This window comes from Mizuhopecten yessoensis, unplaced genomic scaffold (genome assembly GCF_002113885.1).
Source record: "Mizuhopecten yessoensis strain PY_sf001 unplaced genomic scaffold, ASM211388v2 scaffold7021, whole genome shotgun sequence".
Classification (NCBI taxonomy): Eukaryota; Metazoa; Mollusca; class Bivalvia; order Pectinida; family Pectinidae; genus Mizuhopecten; species Mizuhopecten yessoensis.
In genome coordinates, this window is record NW_018406841.1 from 201306 (window position 1) to 214243 (window position 12938).

Below are 12938 nucleotides of genomic sequence, written 5' to 3' on the forward strand. Positions count from 1 at the left end.
AAATTCCAAGATGGTGGACACATAGCGATAGAGTGCGTGCTTTCGGAGGAGTGTGCAGGTTTTCCGTAAGTCATGTTTGAAGACTTAATATGTAACTTCTCATGGGTTTCTGTGTTTGAGGCACATTGTTTGTGCTTTCATTTGAATGATTTATTTTGTCCGTTGCAAAGAAAGCTGCAGTTTGTGCAGAATATGTGTCCGTCACAATTCAGACACGTCACCAATAGTGCGGTGACGTTTCTAGTTTTTACATCACAATATTGACATTTATCTTCATGTTTACGAAAATGCATAATATACAACAAAATACTGACAGCTATCTTTATTTTGCAAACTTGGTGTCGTGATATAAGAACGCTTCTTCTCGTCATTTTGTTCTAATGTTTCGACTAGGAACCACAAGGCATTGTTGACAATTGGCTATTACTTGCTCAGTGTGCAGACTGCACATATGCAAAGCTGATATTCTGCTTTGCATATGTGCAGTCTGCACGCTGAAAAAGTTTTCAGACTACATTTTTCAAAATTAGACACTAAATTTCTAATGAAACAACAATTGGTTCAATCATAAGGCTTTGTTGACATTATGGTTTATTTTTTTATTCAAATTATTGTCTAAAAATATCTATTCATTTAAAAGCATACATGTAGAGGTCTAGCAAAATGTCGCTCTTCCTTGCCTCACATCACCGGGTACATATCAGATTCCTTATAAAATAGCAGAACAATGGTTATTAATACTGTTTAGAGATTCAGCATCGTGTGTACTCAAACATTGTTAAACCGTTTACAGGACAAGATACTTTTTACAAGCAACTAGCCTTAGTTTCCTCTGGCCCTCACACCAGAGCCAGAGCGCGCTATATGAAAACGTGAAATTCTCCGACACGGTACGTTTGATTTTGGAGAGTTAACTCATTCACCCCTGAAATTTCATAATGGACTATTTCAACCTTTGAATTGGAAGAGTTGAAATTCAACTTCAGGGGTGAATGAGTTAATATGATTTTTCAAAATGTGTAAGTCTGGTGTTAGGGCCAGAGGAAGCTCAGACTAACAAGCAAGTGGGCACAATCAGAGGGGATATTCACGTATTACCGGACATCACATATTACCGGACACTCCCGAATAAAATTAAATTGTGTACAGTTGTCTGATCTCTTTCAATTTATTCAGGAATACAATAAAGCGTTTTTCAAACAACGATTACCTTTAGGAACGCACTCAGATGCCAATTTTAGAACAACAGCGATACTAAAACTTACAGAAATGACGGAAAGTTTCCGGATTTTTATCATCACGTGATCTGAAATGTTTGCTGCAGGGGCCATTTCAAGGTGACTGGAAGATTTGGGACTTGTGAATATAAGGGGCCACTAATATAAGTTATGTTTATTAATAGCTACACCATTTAAAGATATAATATTGTCTATACTTTAATATACATACATTTATCGAAAATAATGAGGAAATGCCTAATAAATGCAAAAATCTCACTGCCCGGTAATACAATGGTCATTGTTACTGGTAGTCGCATTATACCGGACAGTGGAAAAACTAAGCTTGTCATCAAGTTGCAGTCTTTATTTCTTTTTCTCTCTATGTGTAGAATTTTATATTCCTGTAAATAGAGTAAAGTAAGAAATATTGAAAAAAATATGTTTCAGTATTTCCTTGATCATAAAAACCAATAGACAATCTGACATTGATCTATAGTATAGACGTATCAACACATAATTTCTTAAGCGGATCCGCACTAAGTATATGCTTATGAGTATAGACATGTATATCCATGGATATTTTCTCATGGTGTTAATTTTCAAATATATCGATTCATTTCGGTATTCCGTAAGGCTTTATTATTATGAAAAATAACGTCAACCTCATTAATATACAAAGAGTGGCATGATGATTGCGAAACTCTGAAACAGCGTGTTTTTGAAGGAAACAGAGATCATGTCCGCGGAGGGAGAATACGTTTAACGTGCATATAGGACTTTTAAAAGAAAAATTATCCATATGTCCAACGATACGAAGCATTTTTCTGTAGATCAACTAGAAATGTTATTTTTATTACAAGAAAGTTTGGTGTAGGGGGGGGGGGGGGNGGGGGGGGGGGGGCGACTTTTCGACACCAAGAGCTTTACCCAAAGTCGATTTTAACCCCTAAAACTTGCAAAATTACTCTTAACACCTTAGTTTAAGTCCAAATTTATATGCTAAGGTCCCTGTGCATGGGTAAATCAGGTATGAAAAAGTGTCCGGTAATACACTGTACGTGAATATCCCCAATCCGATAAAGTAAAGTCAACCAGCAGCCTCTTATGTTTTAGATGTAATATATCACATGTCCTTTTCTGAGCCTACAAGGTGAAATTTGCAGAATAAGCTAATTATATAAAAAAAAATCAAGCAGCAATATGTTTCACACTGTTTATCAACAAGTTTTAGTCTTAAATTTTATCTGAAAAGTCTATTTGCAATCACTTTCTTTGCGGTGACAACTTATTCAATCCTGCCACGGACATTGAACGATGCCATTATACGTGCCCACTTTCTGTGCCCATATATTTATACCACACATTGTATAAACTCACGTACTGCTATGGTCCAAAATTATGGAAATGTGTCAGGAGAAAATGTTAACAAAATTAGTTTGACATCTGTATCTGCTATATTTTTAATCAAAACCATGTTTTTTGCTTAGAATATGCTTAAATATTCTGGGAACAAAGTAGGAAAATATAGAAAAACACATAAAGACACCATACTTTTTGGCATTGGCTCTAGATCATAGCCAGATAAACTAGACCACATGATAGTCAAAAAGCACTTTTGTTTGGCAGATGATTTTAAGTTATACATGTGGCATATAAAAATTATATAAATTTCCTTTTCCAGATGAATTTCTAAATTGTTTTCATTTTTGTCAACTAAAAGATTAATTGTAGAAAAGTTAAAATTACTTTCTTTCTTCATGTGTTTGAGTATAGTAGTTTGAATTTTCGTGTAAAGGACTTGGGGCGTTATGGGTAATTTTTGGCCTCATAAGAAGTAAAAATTTCAACCTGAATCTACCGGGTATTTGCTTATTTCTGTTATAAATATCATGGATTAATTGGGGCTATCTTTCGTGGTGTAGACTTTTTCCAATGCGCATGCGAAGATACCCTACCATAGCAACGAATCTGCGTTGCTATGCAGAAATAGACAAAATATGGTGTTTTTGGTCAGTAAACATGCAGAAATGAAAGCCTGCGCATCAGACAAACAAAAATTCCTTTCAACGAATGAACACTGGTATAACAATGTTTAAGCATGTCAAATATTTATTTGTTTGTTAAATCGTTGCATGCAGAGGCTTTCAACAAGTGAAGAGTGTTTAGTTAATTTCCTTCAAAATAGTCAATTTTCAACCAAATAGCACATATATTTAACGGACGATATTCACATATTTTATTATGAAAGTGCACCTTTATGTCTCTCTTTGTAATGACATATCTCCGAAACTAGTTGTCGAATGGATTGGAAATTTCATATTTGCGTACTTCATTTATTCCAGAATACGAATATAACAACTAATTCTAAATCGCTGATGAGGCCGGAAATGACCCTTAACGCCCCTGGTCCTTTACAGGCGTACATTGTAGAACAGAAACATTTATTTAACAAATACTGGGAACTTGACCTGGTGGTGTGATGTTGTTTACTCAACACTCATGAATCAGGGTTGGGGGGATATACCTTTAAGACAAGTATTAAAAACAGATTCACCTGGCTTTTTCATGGAAAACATATTTACAGTAAAATTCAAAAGTAATTCTTTAATTTTCACAACTGTCAATGTCATAAATTTTTTCTCTCTCCTTATTTTTCTCCATAACGCATTTAACCCTTAGAGTGCTATATCCACTAGCAGGCACTAGCTAAATATAGCTTCTGAATTAATTTTGTAATTTAAAAGTAGTCCATGATCCTGTATAATTGTCAGGACATGTACATGTACCTGGTAACGAGCAAAACAGGTAAGCGAGCAAAACAGGTACATGTAAGTTATGTGTATTTTTTACATGTTTAACAGGTACATGTAAGTAACATGGGTATTTTGTTTTACATGTTACAGGATCCAGGGAAGTCTTGACAAAATGGGATCTGCATTTTTACAAAACCTGTGATGTTTAAGCTGAGATTGATTGAACCGATGTCATTGTGGGTTAGCCATACTTCTTAATCTTCACCCTGTGACAAAGCACCAGACAATACGATGGTAAGTATAATGGTAAACTTAAAATATTTTACAAAAATTATAAGAAACAAGTTATTTCAACTTATATAAATCACTCTTGTTGGCCCAGATGTTTGCACACGAGGGGTTGTCTTAATGTGAGAGGTGATCAAAGCCAAGTGCGCTATCCACTGCACCACCCGACCACTCAAAGATGAACCATGGAAAGTGAATGTTGAAGTGACAGTGGACTTCACTTACAAGATGCTTTTGTGAAAGCATGCTTTTAAAAGTGTTGAGCTTGTTAATTACCTAGTTTCAATTTCATGTGCAATTTATCATTCAAAGCCATCAATGTATATCAAGATGAAAGATTGTGTTGTTTGATATTGTGCAAAGCCATCTGATCCTTTAACATCAATCTGAAAGAATTGTTTTAAAAGTATTTATTTTCCAGTAGTTCATTAAAAAAAGGTTATCGTCCTCCACCAGGACTATCTGATGTATGTTCTTATTTCTATCTATAATCTAGCTACATGGCAAGATGCTTCACTCTGGGTCAAAGCTCAAGAATCGAAAGACAACTGGATCTTCTTACATAGAAAAACAGCTGTTAGAAGCAGACACAATTCACCTACATTTGTCATTTTAAGTGTTTATATAAAAAGAAAACCCACTATGGTAATTTGATAATTTTATGTGATCGAATGTGAATATCTATTTGTAGGAGACAAATGCAAAGTTTTCTAAGTTGAAGCTGCAAGCTAAGGCTCGAGCAGCCAAGGAAGCTAGGGCTGGCACCGCAAAGAAGTCGTCATCCGAAGCAGCTGCAGAAACAAAGGTATCTCATAGGTTTTCAGGCCTAGGCCTCTTTGAAGGAGATTTAGTCAAATCTGAATACTACAGACTTGGATAGGATATGTTACCTTCTTTTCTTGTAGCTGTTTTAGCAAGACTTTTATTTAAAACCTCTTATTGGCTACAAATTGAAACAGGTTTTGAATATATTGAAATTTAGAATGTACACATCATAGACAATGCATGGCTACATAATATAGATTTCTTATAGACCTACCAAAGTTTTCATAGACCACATGTACACCTTGACTGAGAAACGTGTACAGGTATATAGTGCTTGATATCATGAAATTAAGAAACCATGTGTTATAATAAAAAAGAAGAAATTTTACAGAACAATTTTTCTTCATTACAGTCAAATGCATCATAGGAAATAACGCCAGTCGATTTTGTCTCTGAAGTCAATGATTCCCATAGACCTTTAGTGTTTTTTTATGGTGATGGTCTATGGATCTACCATACAGTTATAACACTGGGTTTGGATGTGCTAGTGGTAGAGTTTCTATAATAGAGTTTATGTGCTGCAGATATATTCAATCTCAATGGCTTTTACACACTGTAGTTATTTTTTTCTTTCTTTCCAGGATGGTGATGGAAAGTCTGAATCAGATTCAAGTGAAAAGGTCCTTAGAGCCAAGATGTTGATGATGACAAAGAGACTGGAGGAACATGAGAAGACTATCGCTGAGAAGGAGGAGATCATAACATTTCGAGATCAACAGCTGGAGTCGAAGGTCCACTTCATACACGAACGGGAGCAGATGTTACAGAGTCTGACAGAACAACTGGAGGAAAGCTCCAAGTTGGCTGGCCAGGCAACAACTTCGGAAGATGGGTCTAGCTCGGAGGTATGGACAAGTTATAAATAAACAGTGTTGAAAGTTTACAATAGGAAAAGAATGTTTTTTTTTCTAATTTTGATTGTTGTATTCTGAAATTTACTATTTTGTAAGTCATAATGACTCATTATTGCAATCCATATATCATGACTGTTTCATAAAGGTTTTCGCTCTTACCAGGTAATAGGACATAAAGCACTAACGAAACAAAACCAAAAGAAAATTATATTAAAAACTATCAAAGTCAAACTCTCAAAATGTCCGATTGTCTGTTGGTCAGAATCTTGTCCAGAAAACTCCAAAACTTTTCATCTGAATTTCTTGACACCCCACTGAAGTAGCCACCACACTCTGGAAAGTTGGCAGTGTACACCTGTGCCACTTACATTTTCAATCTTGCTGTTTTTGTGGGAGTTACCCGCTATGTCCCCTTGAGAAATTTTTAACCTATATCTGATTATTATAAAACCAGAACCTGTGACTTATTTTTCCTCCATCTGTATTGTATAACCAGTCCCAGCAGATGTACGCTCAGATTGTTTACAAGGACAGGAAAATCCTTGACCTCAACAACAAGATTTTGGAGCAAGAACAGAAGACGATGGATATCCAGGAATTTGTGTCGGAAAAGGATGAGGTCATCCGGGGCAGGGATAAGGTTATCAAGGTATGCATAGTGATGACAACTCTTTGTAATTGTTTTCAGTTAAAAGCATAGTAATTATTTTTAATAAAAAAATAATGTAGTATTCAAATATTACCCGTCACATATATGTATCTCTATATATATAATTGCAGGTTGGGAATTAATATAAGAATATACAAGTTTCATCTGGGATATGTTATATTTGAGGTGTTGTCTTCTTGAGTCAAATTTTTAATATTTCTTGAAACGGAAGAGTTATTACAGCTGTTTTGAAGGAAAGTGCCATTGTTTATGAATATTTGATTTCCATCAAATTATATACATTTTCTTGGACTTACCCGAGTTCTACTTACAACTCTGAATATTTTTATATGATGGTCCTAGAATATCATAATTTTCATCCCCTACATTACAAAGAAAATTGGAAATATTGATTTGAGTGTGTACATCTACAGTGGTAAATTTACATGCGAGTCCTGGGTCCTGTACCAATAGAATTTTGATTCGACCCATAGAATATTTGAAAATACTGAAATTTAACATGGTGGGACCCATATGTTTTAACCATACAGTGGAAAAAGACCCATACAAACTAAATGTAGAACTGATCACTGCCATATGTCTGTCCATCAATTTGTCTCGACTCTGTCACTTACGTTTCTGTTCAATAGCTGGGGCTAAAATGGTCAAACTTCAACCAAATTCAGAATACACGTACCCATAATGGTATCCATATTCATATTCTAGAACAGATTTAGAAATCCTACTTTAAGTTTGTCTACACCAAGGTTCAACAAGAGACAACAGCTACAAAATTGTCCTGAATGTGGCGGATATAAATTCTACAAATTTGCTTGTGATTATTTCTAAAGTAAAAAAAATTCTTGCATTGAGTTTTCATTGTTACATGTTTGCAGATCCTTCAGACCACTATTGAAGAAACAGAGCAACGTGCCACAGGGCAGGCTCTGCTGATCGCTAAACTGTCTGCTAAAGTTGAGGACAGTGAGGAGACCCTTTCCCATTACAAGGAGCAGGTCAGCAAAGCCGATCACAACTTAAAGCAGGAGTCGGACAAGTTCAATCTTCGTTTGCAAGAGTCGCACAAATATTTTGAGGAAACTGTCCAAGAGAGGGAAGCAGAGATAAAGAAATTAAGAACAGAAGCATCGAAGAAGGACGAGGACATTCTCATCAGGGAAAATGATCTCAGGGAATTGATATCGAGACATGAGAAAGATGTTCAACGAATTTTGGCTAGGGACGAGGTGAACATTCATGACCATGTGCTTCAAATGCTGGAACAGAAGTTAAAAGATACGAACTCGGTCCTTGATGGAAAAATCAAGGTCATAGAAACACTGCAGCAAGAAATTAGTGAAAAGGACAAACATATCACTGAGAGTTATGATATCCAGAAAAGTTTCAAGGAAAAATTACAAGTGACTTCAGAACAATTAATGTTAGCGCAAGCGGAAAACTTGGATATGGAGGTTCAGTGGCGGGACGAAAAGAGGAAAATGGATGAAAAATTCAGGGACTTACTGGAGAAACAAGAGATGGAGAAGACAGAAAAGGAAATGAATATACAGACAGTACAAAGTCATTTGTCTCAGTATCAGAACGCCTACGCACAGGCGGTGTCTCAATACAATGCACTTCAGAACCGCTACCAGCATTCCGTAAGGCCAGGTGGCGCTGTATCACAGTCTGCCATGCCACCTATGGAACCACTTGTGGATCCTGCCGCGGAATCAAACGCAGCACTTGTGAAGGAACTGAGACAGAGTTTGTCGGAGAAGGAAAAAGAATTATCCCACTTGGCCTTATCACAGTCTCTGCTTGAAGAGACAAAAGGTCTGTTAGCAGAGAGAGAGAAGGAACTAGCTGAAAAGGAGGCAGAGCTGAAGGAGACCAGGAAGTCAGCAGAGGGCGCTGGAGCTAAGACGGACGCCAAGGGTCTCAAGGATAAGGCCAAGCTAACTGCAAAGGTCAAGGCTCTAGAAAAGGAGATAGCACAGCTCAAAAAGGTTTGTTAAACAGGAACCAATTTTTGCTCCCACATATTACAGGTTCTTGCCCATTTAATGAAGGGAAAACAAATTTAAGTTCCAGTGGAAGGGAAAAACAGTTCACAAAGTCTTAAAACATGGTCACTCCACAACAGCTTGCATCTGACACCAAGTATCATAACTTTATGCTGCATTTCCATATCAAAATAATGATAAATTTTGTGTTGCACACATAAATTCGGTAGCAGTATTTTGACATGGCTGCTTTCTTATTAATATATAAAATTTTAGTGAAGGAAAAAGATAGCCAATTATCTCTATGATGCAGACAGGAAAATCTCAACCCTAAGATTAAGGTTTGAACTGTTTAAACCTAGCAGAAGTCTCGGCTCAAACACTCGACATCTTACCCTCGGGTTGAACATTTCTATTCTTCTTCACATAATCATTATAGACTGGTTTATTCATTAATAAGCAATGCTTTCTTTATAATGTGATTCAAAAATCACGATGGACGATCCAATGTATGGAGCCATCGATACCATACCTCAATTTGAGTTGAAAGCAGTACTTGGAGAGACAATATAGAAAAATCATTTTCTCAAAATCCAGTAACATTTTGTATAATTCAATTTATTGATATATATAGCTGATCATGCCAAATTATCATTTTCGTAAAATTTATATCTTTACCATTCTCTGTATTATCTTTCAGAAAAAATGTTTTAGAAAATGTAAATTTTTAATTGTGTATTTTCCAGGGTGGTGATGTGTCCCCAGAACTGGATGCCCTGAAGAAGAAGGTAGCAGAACTTGAGGATGAAAAAGGTGAGAAAAATGTTCTGTTGCTAAAACTTATGGACAGCTGTATATGCGGAAACTTTTGCACAGTAAAATATTTGCCCTTCACTGTGAAAATCTGTATTGGCCCAGTGCTAATTCTGCCCTTCATATGTACTTACTATGTATTGTATGCTATGCACTAATTTTACTCTCAGGATGAATTCACGGAAGGAAAAGGGTGAAATGTTTGATACTAGATTTTGATGAGAAGTTAGAAAAAAAAGACAGGTCATGAGTTGATACAAACTCGATGAATATTACTTGCAAACGAATGTGTGACCAATTTTTTATGCTTAATGGACTCTATCATGAAAAGACATTTTCACGGTTAAAACTATGAAGGATCACAAATGCGAAATTGTGTAGAAAGGGTAAACGGTTAACGATTGGGACCAAACTTTCACTATTGGGTGTGTCATTGCAAAGCCTCAAAGGGTAAAGGTGAAAGTGCTTTAAACAATTTAGTTTCGGGAGATTATCTTGGAAACCAAAAGACAAATCTTTCTGAAATTTGCACATAGTGATACACAGTGAAATTTAGATGTACAATAGGCTTTAAAAAGATTTCTAAGGTCAAGGTCAAGGTCACTGTTACTTAAAATAGACTAGGGGGATACAGTCCTAATCTTGAAATTCAAAAGTCCAGTCTTTTTGAAATTTGATATTGTGATACACTGTGAAGTATCACCATGTGCAAAACAGGTTTACAAGTATTTAAGGTCAAGGTCAAAGTCAAGGTTACTGTTACTAATAATAGACTGGGGATGGAGGTCATCAGGCACATGGCAGGAACACTGCTGACCTGGCAGTGTTCTAATTTATCTGATTATCTGATATAAAAAAAAAGATATTATTGATATTAAAACAAATTTTAAGAGATCAGATTAATGAGAACAAAAATAAGTTCATGTTTGTATTGTATATCCTATGTACACAAATCGGCACATATACCAGTATTTTGCATTGTTTGATAAGAGCTTTCCTATAATTCCAATATGTTTTTAAGTACTGTGTCTAATATAGAAAGCATTGTTATATGACCGTCCGGCTGCTTCCAGGCTTTCATAACAGAGACAAGAGTTAACCAGAGAAAATATGCCTTTCCTTTCCCCACGCTTCCCCATTACAGAGATAGGGATGAACCTACCTCACTTACTGCAGTTCAGGTGAAACCTTGTCATAATCATTGTTTGTGTTCTCAGTGACTGTGGAGAAAGAGCTACAGGAGACCAGAGCTGCGATGGAAGGCCTGAAGACTGAGATGTCGGAACTTTCTGTCCAATTGTCTACCGTGACGGAGGAGAAGGACAGCATCAACCTGGTGAACCGAGATCTCCAGGCAACATCCCAACAGGTAGGTGTGAGATGTGGTTCTTAGCTACCTAACGCATCTGACAGGCCCAGTTGCACAAAGGTTTTCAAATTGGTGGTCTTTCTAGAATATTGATCTTCTGATGGTGATTCTAGACATGCAGTTTTGGTGTTCTTACTATATTTGAAAATGTTTTACATAAATTGAATTTTGTCCACTTGTTGAGAGATCGGACAAGCTAGGCCCAGGATCAGATAAACAGTTCTACTGCTGATAGACAATTCAGATTCAAAGACAGGTCTTGAATTTGACTTGCACATCATGTTTTTAGCAGTATGTACTTAGAAACGGGAAAACAAGTCTGTACTGTTAGTCAGTCTGTCAGTGCATCTTGAGAATTTCTCAAATATTCTATTGGCTACAATTACCAAATTTTGTATTTCAGTATGTCTTAAGATAGCAGAGTGTTGCAAACTGAAATTGTGATAAAGCCTTGTTTTAAATAGAGTCAGATGTTAACTAAGTATCACTTCGTCTGGGGCATACCTCACATACTCTTGACCTGCAATAGCCAATTTTTGTATGTTAGTATGTCTAGGGATGGCAGAGTGTTGCATACTTAAGTTATGACACAACCTCATTTTATACAGAGCAAGGCCCTTTGCTAACTGGTAGTCACTTTGACTGGGGCATATCTTGCATACTCTTCACCTGCAGTAGCCAAATTTTGTATGTTAGTATGTCTTGGATGGGAGAGTGTTTCATTCTGAAATTGTTATACAGCTTTTCTTTGGGGATTGTTTAGTTTTGTGTGACAAAATCAGGTTGTCCTCCCTACTTTATACAGAGTTATTGCCCTTTGTTAATTTTTTAAATTGTAGTTGGATAGATATGGATTGCTAAAAGACTTCGTTCGGTTTTTATACGCCTGTCAAATTTTGTATTGTGGTATGGGGTTGTCCGGCCGACGTAAACTTTTGTTTGTGCGGCAATCTCCTCCTACATTTTTCGACCGATCTCTTTGAAACTTGGTATACATTATAATCATGATATAAGTTATGTCTCCCTTATAAGAATTTTGATTCAACAATTTTTCCAAAAGTGATTGCCCTTTGTTTATTTCAGTATTTGATTTTTTGTCCGGAGATCTCCTCCTACATTTTTTGATAGATTTCTTTGAAACTTAGTAAGCTAAATAATCATGGTATGTTGTTGTGTTTCCTTGATAAGAATTTTGATTCAACAATTTTTGCAAAAGTTATTGCCTCCTACATTTTTCAACAGATCTCTTTGAAACTTGGCATACATTATAATCACAATATGAAATTGTGTCCCCCTTAAAAGAATTTTGATTCAACGATATTTGCAAAAGTGATTGCCCTTTATTCATTTCAGTAACAATAACACTATATGGCATTCAACAGGCGTATATTGTTCCGCCCCGTGGTACTCTTGTTACTAGTTGTTCTTGGCTTCTCAGCTGTGTAATTAGAGAAGTAGTTGTATGGAAGCCTTTTGCTTGCATCAATCATCCTTATTGGAATGTAGTTGATTAATAGAACCAATATGTCACATCAAAGTGAATGTACAGAAAACAATAACACTGCATTTGGTTTTTGGTACAGATTTCGGAATTGGAAGAAACTCTGGAAGCTGAAAGAGGGACAAGCAAACAGCTGAAGGAGGAGCTAAACAGCCTTCGAGCACAATGTTCAGAAGCAGAGAGCAAAGCTGGCCAGCTAGAGCAGATGACCCAGAGCTTGACTGCAGAACTACAGGCCACTCAGCAGGCTGGAAATGAGAAGGAACAGGACTGGACGTCAAAAATAGCAGAACTGGAGGAGCAACTAAAAAGAAATCAGGAATGTCTGAAATCAGAAATACAGAAGAAGGTACATCAACACAACTCTTTTTTGCTATTTTACACTATAAAAAAACAAGTATTTACATAGCCATCTTGGATTTTGATAGTAAAGGTTTGTTATCACTATTTCTCAGGAAGTACGAGAGGGATCTTTCTCAAATTTTATATGGAGGTTCCCCTTGGTCTGTTGCTGTGCATATTCACTTTTGAGACTGATCAGATAAACAAAATGGCCTACAGTACAGGCAGCCATTTTGAAAGTGAAGGTGTGTTATCACTTTTCCTCAGGAAGTGGGAAAGGGATCTTTTACAAATTTTATATGTAGGTTCCCCTTGGTC

At 36.3% G+C, this 12938-nt stretch overlaps 1 protein-coding gene across 1 annotated transcript in view; it reads left to right on the top strand.

The window, feature by feature from the left end:
• LOC110452973 (microtubule-actin cross-linking factor 1-like) overlaps positions 1–12938 on the top strand; it is a 50336-nt gene continuing 37398 nt past the window's right edge. Inside the window, exons 1-9 of the mRNA XM_021501753.1 lie at positions 1–65; positions 4124–4267; positions 4953–5066; positions 5668–5931; positions 6437–6589; positions 7486–8598; positions 9342–9408; positions 10626–10777; positions 12361–12627. Of these exons, the coding sequence (XP_021357428.1) occupies positions 4265–4267; positions 4953–5066; positions 5668–5931; positions 6437–6589; positions 7486–8598; positions 9342–9408; positions 10626–10777; positions 12361–12627 (2133 nt within the window). The 5' untranslated portion in view covers positions 1–65; positions 4124–4264. The remainder of the gene's footprint in view (positions 66–4123; positions 4268–4952; positions 5067–5667; positions 5932–6436; positions 6590–7485; positions 8599–9341; positions 9409–10625; positions 10778–12360; positions 12628–12938) is intronic.